Raw genomic sequence first — 13,727 nt, 5'->3', positions numbered from 1 at the left:
CGGGGGGGGGGAGATGTGGATTGAATTATAATGCCTTGCTTTCACTGGTCAGGCCCTGGCATCCAATGGCGATTCTGGAGTTCGGATGGCGGAACCACAGGTCGCCATGTTCTGCGGGAAACTCAACATGTTCATGGATATCCAGAGCGGGAAATGGGAGCCGGATCCGTCTGGAACCCAGAGCTGCCTCGGGACAAAGGATGAAATACTCACCTACTGCACAAAGGTACCCAACTCCTTACTCTGTATCTAACCCCGTGCTGTACGTGTCCTGGGAGTGTTTGATGGGGACAGTGCAGAGGGAGCTTTACTCTGTATCTAACCCCGTGCTGTACCTGTCCTAGAACATAGAACATAGAACATTACAGCGCAGAACAGGCCCTTCGGCCCACGATGTTGCACCGACCAGTTAAAAAAAAAACTGTGACCCTCCAACCTAAACCAATTTCTTTTCGTTCATGAACCTATCTACGGATCTCTTAAACGCCCCCAAACTAGGCGCATTTACTACTGATGCTGGCAGGGCATTCCAATCCCTCACCACCCTCTGGGTAAAGAACCTACCCCTGACATCGGTTCTATAACTACCCCCCCTCAATTTAAAGCCATGCCCCCTCGTGCTGGATTTCTCCATCAGAGGAAAAAGGCTATCACTATCCACCCTATCTAAACCTCTAATCATCTTATATGTTTCAATAAGATCCCCTCTTAGCCGCCGCCTTTCCAGCGAAAACAATCCCAAATCCCTCAGCCTCTCCTCATAGGATCTCCCCTCCATACCAGGCAACATCCTGGTAAACCTCCTCTGCACCCTCTCCAAAGCCTCCACATCCTTCCTGTAATGTGGGGACCAGAACTGCACACAGTACTCCAAGTGCGGCTGCACCAGAGTTGTGTACAGTTGCAACATAACGCTACGACTCCTAAATTCAATCCCCCTACCAATAAACGCCAAGACACCATATGCCTTCTTAACAACCTTATCTACTTGATTCCCAACTTTCAGGGATCTATGCACACATACACCTAGATCCCTCTGCTCCTCCACACTATTCAAAGTCCTCCCGTTAGCCCTATACTCAACACATCTGTTATTCCTACCAAAGTGAATTACCTCACACTTCTCCGCATTAAACTCCATCCGCCACCTCTCGGCCCAACTTTGCAACCTGTCTAAGTCTTCCTGCAAACTACGACACCCTTCCTCACTGTCTACCACACCACCGACTTTGGTGTCATCAGCAAATTTGCTAATCCACCCAACTATACCCTCATCCAGATCATTAATAAATATTACAAACAGCAGTGGCCCCAAAACAGATCCCTGAGGTACACCACTTGTAACCGCACTCCATGATGAATATTTACTATCAACCACCACCCTCTGTTTCCTATCCGCTAGCCAATTCCTGATCCAATTTCCTAGATCACCCCCAATCCCATACATCTGCATTTTCTGCAGAAGGCTACCATGGTGAACCTTATCAAACGCCTTACTAAAATCCATATATACCACGTCCACTGCCTTGCCCCCATCCACCTCCTTGGTCACTTTCTCAAAAAACTCAATAAGGTTAGTAAGGCACGACCTACCTGCCACAAAACCATGCTGACTATCACCTATCAATTCATTACTCTCCAAATAACTATAAATCCTATCCCTTATAATTTTTTCCAACATCTTGCCGACAACAGAAGTGAGGCTCACCGGTCTATAATTCCCGGGGAAGTCTCTGTTCCCCTTCTTAAACAATGGGACAACATTCGCTAACCTCCAATCTTCTGGTACTATACCAGAGGCCAACGACGACCTGAAGATCAGAGCCAGAGGCTCTGCAATCACTTCTCTTGCCTCCCAGAGAATCCTTGGATAAATCCCATCCGGACCAGGGGATTTATCTATTTTCAGACCCTCCAGAATATCCTGCACATCCTCCTTATCAACTGTAATACTGTCTATTCTACTCCCCTGCAACCCAGTGTCCTCCTCAGCTATATTCATGTCCCCTTGCGTGAACACCGAAGAGAAATATTGGTTCAATGCTTCACCAATCTCCTCCGGTTCCACACATAACTTCCCTCTGCCATCTATAACTGGCCCTAAACTTGCCCTAACCAACCTTCTGTTCTTGACATACCTATAGAACGCCTTAGGATTCTCTTTAACCCTATCCGCCAAAGTCTTCTCATGTCCCCTTTTAGCCCTTCTAAGCTCGCTCTTCAACTCCCTCTTAGCCAATCTAAAGCTTTCTAGTGCACTACCCGAGTGCTCACGTCTCATCCGAACATAAGCCTCCTTTTTCTTTTTAACCAACAAAGAAACTTTTTTGGTGCACCACGGTTCCCTAGCCCTACCAATTCCTCCTTGCCTGACAGGGACATACCTATCACAGACTCGCAGTAGCTGCTCCTTGAAAAAACTCCACATGTCGGACGTTCCCAGTCCCTGTAATCTCCTAGTCCAACCTATGTTTCCTAATTCTCTCCTAATAGCCTCATAATTACCCTTCCCCCAGCTAAAACCACTGGCCCGAGGTTCATGCCTATCCCTTTCCATCACTAAGGTGAACGTAACCGAATTGTGGTCACTATCACCAAAATGCACACCAACTTCCAAGTCTAGCACCTGGTCTGGCTCATTTCCCAGCACCAGATCCAATATAGCCTCACCTCTAGTTGGCCTGTCTACATACTGAGTCAAAAAACCTTCCTGCACGCTTTGAACAAAAACTGACCCCTCTAACGAGCTAGAGCTATAACAATTCCAGTCAATATTAGTCAAGTTAAAATCCCCCATAACAATTGCCCTATTACTTTCACTCCTAAGCAGGATTGACTCTGCAATCCTTTCCTCAACCTCTCTAGAACTTTTAGGAGGTCTATAAAAGACTCCCAACAGGGTGACCTCTCCTCTCCTATTTCTAATCTCCGCCCATACTACCTCAACAGATAAGTCCTCATCAAACCTCCTCTCTGACACTGTGATACAATCTCTGACCAATAATGCTACCCCTCCCCCTCTTCTACCTCCTTCCCTACTTCGACTAAAACATTTGAACCCCGGGACCTGCAGCATCCATTCCTGCCCCTGCTCTATCCATGTCTCTGAAATAGCCACAACATCGAAGTCCCAGGTACTGATCCACGCTGCAAGTTCACCCACTTTATTGCGAATACTCCTGGCATTGAAGTATACACATTTCAAACCCTGCTCCACCCCACCTCTGCAATGCCGTGCATTGCAGTCCCCATCCATGCATCCCTCACTTTCAGCCCCACTACTCAGGATCCCTCCCCCCCCCCGAATCAGTTTAAACCTCCCTGCATGGCCTTAGCAAATTTACCCCCCAGGATATTGGTCCCCTTCTGATTAAGTGTCCTGGGAGTGTTTGATGGGGACAGTGTAGAGGGAGCTTTACTCTGTATCTAACCCCGTGCTGTCCCTGTCCTGGGAGTGTTTGATGGGGGACAGTGTAGAGGGAGCTTTACTCTGTATCTAACCCCGTGCTGTACCTGTCCTGGGAGTGTTTGATGGGGACAGTGTAGAGGGAGCTTTACTCTGTATCTAACCCCGTGCTGTACCTGTCCTGGGAGTGTTTGATGGGGACAGTGTAGAGGGAGCTCTACTCTGTATCTAACCCCGTGCTGTCCCTGTCCTGGGAGTGTTTGATGGGGGACAGTGTAGAGGGAGCTTTACTCTGTATCTAACCCCGTGCTGTACCTGTCCTGGGAGTGTTTGATGGGGACAGTGTAGAGGGAGCTTTACTCTGTATCTAACCCCGTGCTGTACCTGTCCTGGGAGTGTTTGATGGGGACAGTGTAGAGGGAGCTCTACTCTGTATCTAACCCCGTGCTGTCCCTGTCCTGGGAGTGTTTGATGGGGGACAGTGTAGAGGGAGCTTTACTCTGTATCTAACCCCGTGCTGTACCTGTCCTGGGAGTGTTTGATGGGGACAGTGTAGAGGGAGCTTTACTCTGTATCTAACCCCGTGCTGTACCTGTCCTGGGAGTGTTTGATGGGGGACAGTGTAGAGGGAGCTTTACTCTGTATCTAACCCCGTGCTGTATCTGTCCTGGGAGTGTTTGATGGGGACAGTGTCGAGGGAGCTTTACTCTGTATCTAACCCCGTGCTGTACCTGTCCTGGGAGTGTTTGATGGGGACAGTGTAGAGGGAGCTTTACTCTGTATCTAACCCCGTGCTGTACCTGTCCTGGGAGTGTTTGATGGGGGACAGTGTAGAGGGAGCTTTACTCTGTATCTAACCCCATGCTGTGCCTGTCCTGGGAGTGTTTGATGGGGACAGTGTAGAGGGAGCTTTACTCTGTATCTAACCCCGTGTTATACCTGTCCTGGGAGTGTTTGATGGGGGACAGTGTAGAGGGAGCTTTACTCTGTATCTAACCCCGTGCTGTACCTGTCCTGGGAGTGTTTGATGGGGGACAGTGTAGAGGGAGCTTTACTCTGTATCTAACCCCATGCTGTACCTGTCCTGGGAGTGTTTGATGGGGGACAGTGTAGAGGGAGCTTTACTCTGTATCTAACCCCATGCTGTCCCTGTCCTGGGAGTGTTTGATGGGGACAGTGTAGAGGGAGCTTTACTCTGTATCTAACCCCATGCTGTACCTGTCCTGGGAGTGTTTGATGGGGGACAGTGTAGAGGGAGCTTTACTCTGTATCTAACCGCATGCTGTACCTGTCCTGGGAGTGTTTGATGGGGACAGTGTAGAGGGAGCTTTACTCTGTATCTAACCCCATGCTGTACCTGTCCTGGGAGTGTTTGATTGGGGACAGTGTAGAGGGAGATTTACTCTGTATCTAACCCCGTGCTGTACCTGTCCTGGGAGTGTTTGATGGGGACAGTGTAGAGGGAGCTTTACTCTGTATCTAACCCCATGCTGTACCTGTCCTGGGAGTGTTTGATTGGGGACAGTGTAGAGGGAGATTTACTCTGTATCTAACCCCGTGTTGTACCTGCCCTGGGAGTGTTTGATGGGGGACAGTGTAGAGGGAGCTTTACTCTGTATCTAACCCCGTGCTGTACCTGTCCTGGGAGTGTTTGATGGGGGACAGTATCGAGGGAGCTTTACTCTGTATCTAACCCCGTGCTGTACCTGTCCTGGGAGTGTTTGATGGGGACAGTGTAGAGGGAGCTTTACTCTGTATCTAACCCCGTGCTGTACCTGCCCTGGGAGTGTTTGATGGGGACAGTGCAGAGGGAGCTTTACTCTGTATCTAACCCCGTGCTGTACCTGTCCTGGGAATGTTTGATGGGGGACAGTGTAGAGGGAGCTTTACTCTGTATCTAACCCCGTGCTGTACCTGTCCTGGCAGTGTTTGATGGGGACAGTGTAGAGGGAGCTTTACACTGTATCTAACCCCGTGCTGTACCTGTCCTGGGAGTGTTTGATGGGGACAGTGTAGAGGGAGCTTTACTCTGTATCTAACCCCGTGCTGTACCTGTCCTGGGAGTGTTTGATGGGGGACAGTGTAGAGGGAGCTTTACTCTGTATCTAACTCCGTGCTGTACCTGTCCTGGGAGTGTTTGATTGGGTCAGTGTAGAGGGAGCTTTACTCTGTATCCATCCCCGTGCTGTACCTGTCCTGGGAGTGTTTGATGGGGACAGTGTCGAGGGAGCTTTACTCTGTATCTAACCCCGTGCTGTCCCTGTCCTGGGAGTGTTTGATGGGGACAGTGTAGAGGGAGCTTTACTCTGTATCTAACCCCGTGCTGTCCCTGTCCTGGGAGTGTTTGATGGGGGACAGTGTAGAGGGAGCTTTACTCTGTATCTAACCCCGTGCTGTACCTGTCCTGGGAGTGTTTGATGGGGGACAGTGTAGAGGGAGCTTTACTCTGTACCTAACCCTGTGCTTTACCTGTCCTGGGAGTGTTTGATGGGGGACAGTGTAGAGGGAGCTTTACTCTGTATCTAACCCCGTGCTGTACCTGTCCTGGGAGTGTTTGATGGGGACAGTGTAGAGGGAGCTTTACTCTGTATCTAACCCCGTGCTGTACCTGTCCTGGGAGTGTTTGATGGGGACAGTGTAGAGGGAGCTTTACTCTGTATCTAACCCCGTGCTGTACCTGTCCTGGGAGTGTTTGATGGGGGACAGTGTAGAGGGAGCTTTACTCTGTATCTAACCCCGTGCTGTACCTGTCCTGGGAGTGTTTGATGGGGACAGTGTAGAGGGAGCTTTACTCTGTATCTAACCCCGTGCTGTACCTGTCCTGGGAGTGTTTGATGGGGGACAGTGTAGAGGGAGCTTTACTCTGTATCTAACACCGTGCTTTGCCTGTCCTGGGAGTGTTTGATGGGGACAGTGTAGAGGGAGATTTACTCTGTATCTAACCCCGTGCTGTACCTGTCCTGGGAGTGTTTGATGGGGACAGTGTAGAGGGAGCTTTACTCTGTATCTAACCCCGTGCTGTACCTGTCCTGGGAGTGTTTGATGGGGACAGTGTAGAGGGAGCTTTACTCTGTATCTAACCCCGTGCTTTGCCTGTCCTGGGAGTGTTTGATGGGGACAGTGTAGAGGGAGCTTTACTCTGTATCTAACCCCGTGCTGTACCTGTCCTGGGAGTGTTTGATGGGGACAGTGTAGAGGGAGATTTACTCTGTATCTAACCCCGTGCTGTACCTGTCCTGGGAGTGTTTGATGGGGACAGTGTAGAGGGAGCTTTACTCTGTATCTAACCCCGTGCTGTACCTGTCCTGGGAGTGTTTGATGGGGGACAGTGTAGAGGGAGCTTTACTCTGTATCTAACCCCGTGCTTTGCCTGTCCTGGGAGTGTTTGATGGGGACAGTGTAGAGGGAGCTTTACTCTGTACCTAACCCCGTGCTGTACCTGTCCTGGGAGTGTTTGATGGGGACAGTGTAGAGGGAGATTTACTCTGTATCTAACCCCGTGCTGTACCTGTCCTGGGAGTGTTTGATGGGGACAGTGTAGAGGGAGCTTTACTCTGTATCTAACCCCGTGCTGTACCTGTCCTGGGAGTGTTTGATGGGGGACAGTGTAGAGGGAGCTTTACTCTGTATCTAACCCCGTGCTGTACCTGTCCTGGGAGTGTTTGATGGGGACAGTGTAGAGGGAGCTTTACTCTGTATCTAACCCCGTGCTGTACCTGTCCTGGGAGTGTTTGATGGGGACAGTGTAGAGGGAGATTTACTCTGTATCTAACCCCGTGCTGTACCTGTCCTGGAAGTGTTTGATGGGGACAGTGTAGAGGGAGCTTTACTCTGTATCTAACCCCGTGCTGTACCTGTCCTGGGAGTGTTTGATGGGGACAGTGTAGAGGGAGCTTTACTCTGTATCTAACCCCGTGCTGTACCTGTCCTGGGAGTGTTTGATGGGGGACAGTGTAGAGGGAGCTTTACTCTGTATCGAACACCGTGCTTTGCCTGTCCTGGGAGTGTTTGATGGGGACAGTGTAGAGGGAGATTTACTCTGTATCTAACCCCGTGCTGTACCTGTCCTGGGAGTGTTTGATGGGGACAGTGTAGAGGGAGCTTTACTCTGTATCTAACCCCGTGCTGTACCTGTCCTGGGAGTGTTTGATGGGGGACAGTGTAGAGGGAGCTTTACTCTGTATCTAACCCCGTGCTTTGCCTGTCCTGGGAGTGTTTGATGGGGACAGTGTAGAGGGAGCTTTACTCTGTATCTAACCCCGTGCTGTACCTGTCCTGGGAGTGTTTGATGGGGACAGTGTAGAGGGAGATTTACTCTGTATCTAACCCCGTGCTGTACCTGTCCTGGGAGTGTTTGATGGGGACAGTGTAGAGGGAGCTTTACTCTGTATCTAACCCCGTGCTGTACCTGTCCTGGGAGTGTTTGATGGGGGACAGTGTAGAGGGAGCTTTACTCTGTATCTAACCCCGTGCTGTACCTGTCCTGGGAGTGTTTGATGGGGACAGTGTAGAGGGAGCTTTACTCTGTATCTAACCCCGTGCTGTACCTGTCCTGGGAGTGTTTGATGGGGACAGTGTAGAGGGAGCTTTACTCTGTATCTAACCCCATGCTGTACCTGTCCTGGGAGTGTTTGATGGGGGACAGTGTAGAGGGAGCTTTACTCTGTATCTAACCGCATGCTGTACCTGTCCTGGGAGTGTTTGATGGGGACAGTGTAGAGGGAGCTTTACTCTGTATCTAACCCCATGCTGTACCTGTCCTGGGAGTGTTTGATTGGGGACAGTGTAGAGGGAGATTTACTCTGTATCTAACCCCGTGCTGTACCTGTCCTGGGAGTGTTTGATGGGGACAGTGTAGAGGGAGCTTTACTCTGTATCTAACCCCATGCTGTACCTGTCCTGGGAGTGTTTGATTGGGGACAGTGTAGAGGGAGATTTACTCTGTATCTAACCCCGTGTTGTACCTGCCCTGGGAGTGTTTGATGGGGGACAGTGTAGAGGGAGCTTTACTCTGTATCTAACCCCGTGCTGTACCTGTCCTGGGAGTGTTTGATGGGGGACAGTATCGAGGGAGCTTTACTCTGTATCTAACCCCGTGCTGTACCTGTCCTGGGAGTGTTTGATGGGGACAGTGTAGAGGGAGCTTTACTCTGTATCTAACCCCGTGCTGTACCTGCCCTGGGAGTGTTTGATGGGGACAGTGCAGAGGGAGCTTTACTCTGTATCTAACCCCGTGCTGTACCTGTCCTGGGAATGTTTGATGGGGGACAGTGTAGAGGGAGCTTTACTCTGTATCTAACCCCGTGCTGTACCTGTCCTGGCAGTGTTTGATGGGGACAGTGTAGAGGGAGCTTTACACTGTATCTAACCCCGTGCTGTACCTGTCCTGGGAGTGTTTGATGGGGACAGTGTAGAGGGAGCTTTACTCTGTATCTAACCCCGTGCTGTACCTGTCCTGGGAGTGTTTGATGGGGGACAGTGTAGAGGGAGCTTTACTCTGTATCTAACTCCGTGCTGTACCTGTCCTGGGAGTGTTTGATGGGGACAGTGTAGAGGGAGCTTTACTCTGTATCCATCCCCGTGCTGTACCTGTCCTGGGAGTGTTTGATGGGGACAGTGTCGAGGGAGCTTTACTCTGTATCTAACCCCGTGCTGTCCCTGTCCTGGGAGTGTTTGATGGGGACAGTGTAGAGGGAGCTTTACTCTGTATCTAACCCCGTGCTGTCCCTGTCCTGGGAGTGTTTGATGGGGGACAGTGTAGAGGGAGCTTTACTCTGTATCTAACCCCGTGCTGTACCTGTCCTGGGAGTGTTTGATGGGGGACAGTGTAGAGGGAGCTTTACTCTGTACCTAACCCTGTGCTTTACCTGTCCTGGGAGTGTTTGATGGGGGACAGTGTAGAGGGAGCTTTACTCTGTATCTAACCCCGTGCTGTACCTGTCCTGGGAGTGTTTGATGGGGACAGTGTAGAGGGAGCTTTACTCTGTATCTAACCCCGTGCTGTACCTGTCCTGGGAGTGTTTGATGGGGACAGTGTAGAGGGAGCTTTACTCTGTATCTAACCCCGTGCTGTACCTGTCCTGGGAGTGTTTGATGGGGGACAGTGTAGAGGGAGCTTTACTCTGTATCTAACCCCGTGCTGTACCTGTCCTGGGAGTGTTTGATGGGGACAGTGTAGAGGGAGCTTTACTCTGTATCTAACCCCGTGCTGTACCTGTCCTGGGAGTGTTTGATGGGGGACAGTGTAGAGGGAGCTTTACTCTGTATCTAACACCGTGCTTTGCCTGTCCTGGGAGTGTTTGATGGGGACAGTGTAGAGGGAGATTTACTCTGTATCTAACCCCGTGCTGTACCTGTCCTGGGAGTGTTTGATGGGGACAGTGTAGAGGGAGCTTTACTCTGTATCTAACCCCGTGCTGTACCTGTCCTGGGAGTGTTTGATGGGGACAGTGTAGAGGGAGCTTTACTCTGTATCTAACCCCGTGCTTTGCCTGTCCTGGGAGTGTTTGATGGGGACAGTGTAGAGGGAGCTTTACTCTGTATCTAACCCCGTGCTGTACCTGTCCTGGGAGTGTTTGATGGGGACAGTGTAGAGGGAGATTTACTCTGTATCTAACCCCGTGCTGTACCTGTCCTGGGAGTGTTTGATGGGGACAGTGTAGAGGGAGCTTTACTCTGTATCTAACCCCGTGCTGTACCTGTCCTGGGAGTGTTTGATGGGGGACAGTGTAGAGGGAGCTTTACTCTGTATCTAACCCCGTGCTTTGCCTGTCCTGGGAGTGTTTGATGGGGACAGTGTAGAGGGAGCTTTACTCTGTATCTAACCCCGTGCTGTACCTGTCCTGGGAGTGTTTGATGGGGACAGTGTAGAGGGAGATTTACTCTGTATCTAACCCCGTGCTGTACCTGTCCTGGGAGTGTTTGATGGGGACAGTGTAGAGGGAGCTTTACTCTGTATCTAACCCCGTGCTGTACCTGTCCTGGGAGTGTTTGATGGGGGACAGTGTAGAGGGAGCTTTACTCTGTATCTAACCCCGTGCTGTACCTGTCCTGGGAGTGTTTGATGGGGACAGTGTAGAGGGAGCTTTACTCTGTATCTAACCCCGTGCTGTACCTGTCCTGGGAGTGTTTGATGGGGACAGTGTAGAGGGAGATTTACTCTGTATCTAACCCCGTGCTGTACCTGTCCTGGAAGTGTTTGATGGGGACAGTGTAGAGGGAGCTTTACTCTGTATCTAACCCCGTGCTGTACCTGTCCTGGGAGTGTTTGATGGGGACAGTGTAGAGGGAGCTTTACTCTGTATCTAACCCCGTGCTGTACCTGTCCTGGGAGTGTTTGATGGGGGACAGTGTAGAGGGAGCTTTACTCTGTATCGAACACCGTGCTTTGCCTGTCCTGGGAGTGTTTGATGGGGACAGTGTAGAGGGAGATTTACTCTGTATCTAACCCCGTGCTGTACCTGTCCTGGGAGTGTTTGATGGGGACAGTGTAGAGGGAGCTTTACTCTGTATCTAACCCCGTGCTGTACCTGTCCTGGGAGTGTTTGATGGGGACAGTGTAGAGGGAGCTTTACTCTGTATCTAACCCCGTGCTTTGCCTGTCCTGGGAGTGTTTGATGGGGACAGTGTAGAGGGAGCTTTACTCTGTATCTAACCCCGTGCTGTACCTGTCCTGGGAGTGTTTGATGGGGACAGTGTAGAGGGAGATTTACTCTGTATCTAACCCCGTGCTGTACCTGTCCTGGGAGTGTTTGATGGGGACAGTGTAGAGGGAGCTTTACTCTGTATCTAACCCCGTGCTGTACCTGTCCTGGGAGTGTTTGATGGGGGACAGTGTAGAGGGAGCTTTACTCTGTATCTAACCCCGTGCTTTGCCTGTCCTGGGAGTGTTTGATGGGGACAGCGTAGAGGGAGCTTTACTCTATATCTAACCCCGTGCTGTACCTGTCCTGGGAGTGTTTGATGGGGACAGTGTAGAGGGAGCTTTACTCTGTATCTAACCCCGTGCTGTACCTGTCCTGGGAGTGTTTGATGGGGGACAGTGTAGAGGGAGCTTTACTCTGTATCTAACTCCGTGCTGTACCTGTCCTGGGAGTGTTTGATGGGGACAGTGTAGAGGGAGCTTTACTCTGTATCCAACCCCGTGCTGTACCTGTCCTGGGAGTGTTTGATGGGGACAGTGTCGAGGGAGCTTTACTCTGTATCTAACCCCGTGCTGTCCCTGTCCTGGGAGTGTTTGATGGGGACAGTGGAGAGGGAGCTTTACTCTGTATCTAACCCCGTGCTGTACCTGTCCTGGGAGTGTTTGATGGGGGACAGTGTAGAGGGAGCTTTACTCTGTATCTAACCCCGTGCTGTACCTGTCCTGGGAGTGTTTGATGGGGGACAGTGTAGAGGGAGCTTTACTCTGTACCTAACCCTGTGCTTTACCTGTCCTGGGAGTGTTTGATGGGGACAGTGTAGAGGGAGCTTTACTCTGTATCTAACCCCGTGCTGTACCTGTCCTGGGAGTGTTTGATGGGGACAGTGTAGAGGGAGCTTTACTCTGTATCTAACACCGTGCTGTGCCTGTCCTGGGAGTGTTTGATGGGGACAGTGTAGAGGGAGCTTTACTCTGTATCTAACCCCGTGCTGTACCTGTCCTGGGAGTGTTTGATGGGGACAGTGTAGAGGGAGATTTACTCTGTATCTAACCCCGTGCTGTGCCTGTCCTGGGAGTGTTTGATGGAGTGGAGATGCTGGCGTTGGACTGGGTAAACTGGGTTCTTACTGTCTTTGATGGAGACAGTGTAGATTTGATTTGATTTATTATTGCGACATGTTTTGGGATACAGTGAAAAGTATTGTTTCTTGCGCGCTATACAGACAAAGCATACCGTTCATAGAGAAGGAAAGGAGAGAGTCCAGAATGTAGTGTTACAGTTATAGCTAGGGTGTAGGGAAAGATCAACTTAATGCAAGGTCGGTCCATTCAAGAGTCTGACAGCAGCAGGGAAGAAGCTGTTCTTGAGTCGGTCGGTACGTGACCTCTGACTTTTGTATCTTTTTCCTGAAGGGAGAAGGTGGAAGAATGTCCGGGGTGCTTAATTATGCTGGCTGCTTTGCCGAGGCAGTGGGAAGTGTAGACAGAGTCAATGGATGGGAGGCTGGTTTGCGTGATGGGTTGGGCGACATTCACGATCTTTTGTAGTTTCTTGCGGTTTTGGGCAGAGCAGGAATCTCTCTCTGAACTGTGTTCTCTCCTGCAGGTTTACCCGGAGTTGCAAGTGACGGGAGTAATGGAATCTGGCCAGCCAGTCAAAATCGAGAATTGGTGCAAGAAAGGAAAGAGGAGGTGCAGCGGCCATATCCACATCGTCGTCCCGTTCCGCTGTCTCGGTGAGTGTGGGCCCCGTATCCCAGTGAGAGTCAGTGTGTGTGGGACCCGTACCCCAGTGAGAGTCAGTGTGTGTGGGACCCGTACCCCAGTGAGAGTCAGTGTGTGTGGAACCCGTACCCCAGTGAGAGTCAGTGTGCGTGGGACCCGTACCCCAGTGAGAGTCAGTGTGTGTGGGACCCGTACCCCAGTGAGAGTCAGTGTGTGTGGGACCCATACCCCAGTGAGAGTCAGTGTGTGTGGAACCCGTACCCCAGTGAGAGTCAGTGTGTGTGGGACCCGTACCCCAGTGAGAGTCAGTGTGTGTGGGACCCATACCCCAGTGAGAGTCAGTGTGTGTGGAACCCGTACCCCAGTGAGAGTCAGTGTGTGTGGAACACGTACCCCAGTGAGAGTCAGTGTGTGTGGGACCCGTACCCCAGTGAGAGTCAGTGTGTGTGGGACCCATACCCCAGTGAGAGTCAGTGTGTGTGGGACCCGTACCCCAGTGAGAGTCAGTGTGTGTGGGACCCGTACCCCAGTGAGAGTCAGTGTGTGTGGGACCCGTACCCCAGTGAGAGTCAGTGTGTGTGGGACCCGTACCCCAGTGAGAGTCAGTGTGTGTGGAACCTGTACCCCAGTGAGAGTCAGTGTGTGTGGGACCCGTACCCCAGTGAGAGTCAGTGTGTGTGGAACCCGTACCCCAGTGAGAGTCAGTGTGTGTCGGACCCGTACCCCAGTGAGAGTCAGTGTGTGTGGAACCCGTACCCCAGTGAGAGTCAGTGTGTGTGAGGAACCCGTACCCCAGTGAGAGTCAGTGTGTGTGGAACCCGTACCCCAGTGAGAGTCAGTGTGTGTGGAACCCGTACCCCAGTGAGAGTCAGTGTGTGTGGGACCCGTACCCCAGTGAGAGTCAGTGTGCGTGGAACCCGTACCCCAGTGAGAGTCAGTGTGTGTGGGACCCGT

At 51.3% G+C, this 13,727-nt stretch overlaps 1 protein-coding gene across 1 annotated transcript; it reads left to right on the top strand.

Moving 5' to 3' along the window:
• Positions 1-52: 52 nt before the first annotated feature.
• LOC144490408 (amyloid beta precursor like protein 2-like) lies at positions 53-12,784 on the top strand (the record flags this gene model as incomplete). Its single annotated transcript, XM_078208152.1, has 2 exons — positions 53-226; positions 12,655-12,784. Coding segments are annotated over 2 exons (304 nt in total), but the record flags the coding sequence as incomplete, so codon positions are not given.
• Positions 12,785-13,727: the final 943 nt, after the last annotated feature.

The sequence above is a fragment of the Mustelus asterias genome, unplaced genomic scaffold (assembly GCF_964213995.1).
Source record: "Mustelus asterias unplaced genomic scaffold, sMusAst1.hap1.1 HAP1_SCAFFOLD_3247, whole genome shotgun sequence".
NCBI lineage: Eukaryota > Metazoa > Chordata > Chondrichthyes > Carcharhiniformes > Triakidae > Mustelus > Mustelus asterias.
The sequence above is the reverse complement of the archived record's forward strand: the minus strand, read 5'-3'. Positions and strand labels throughout refer to the sequence as shown.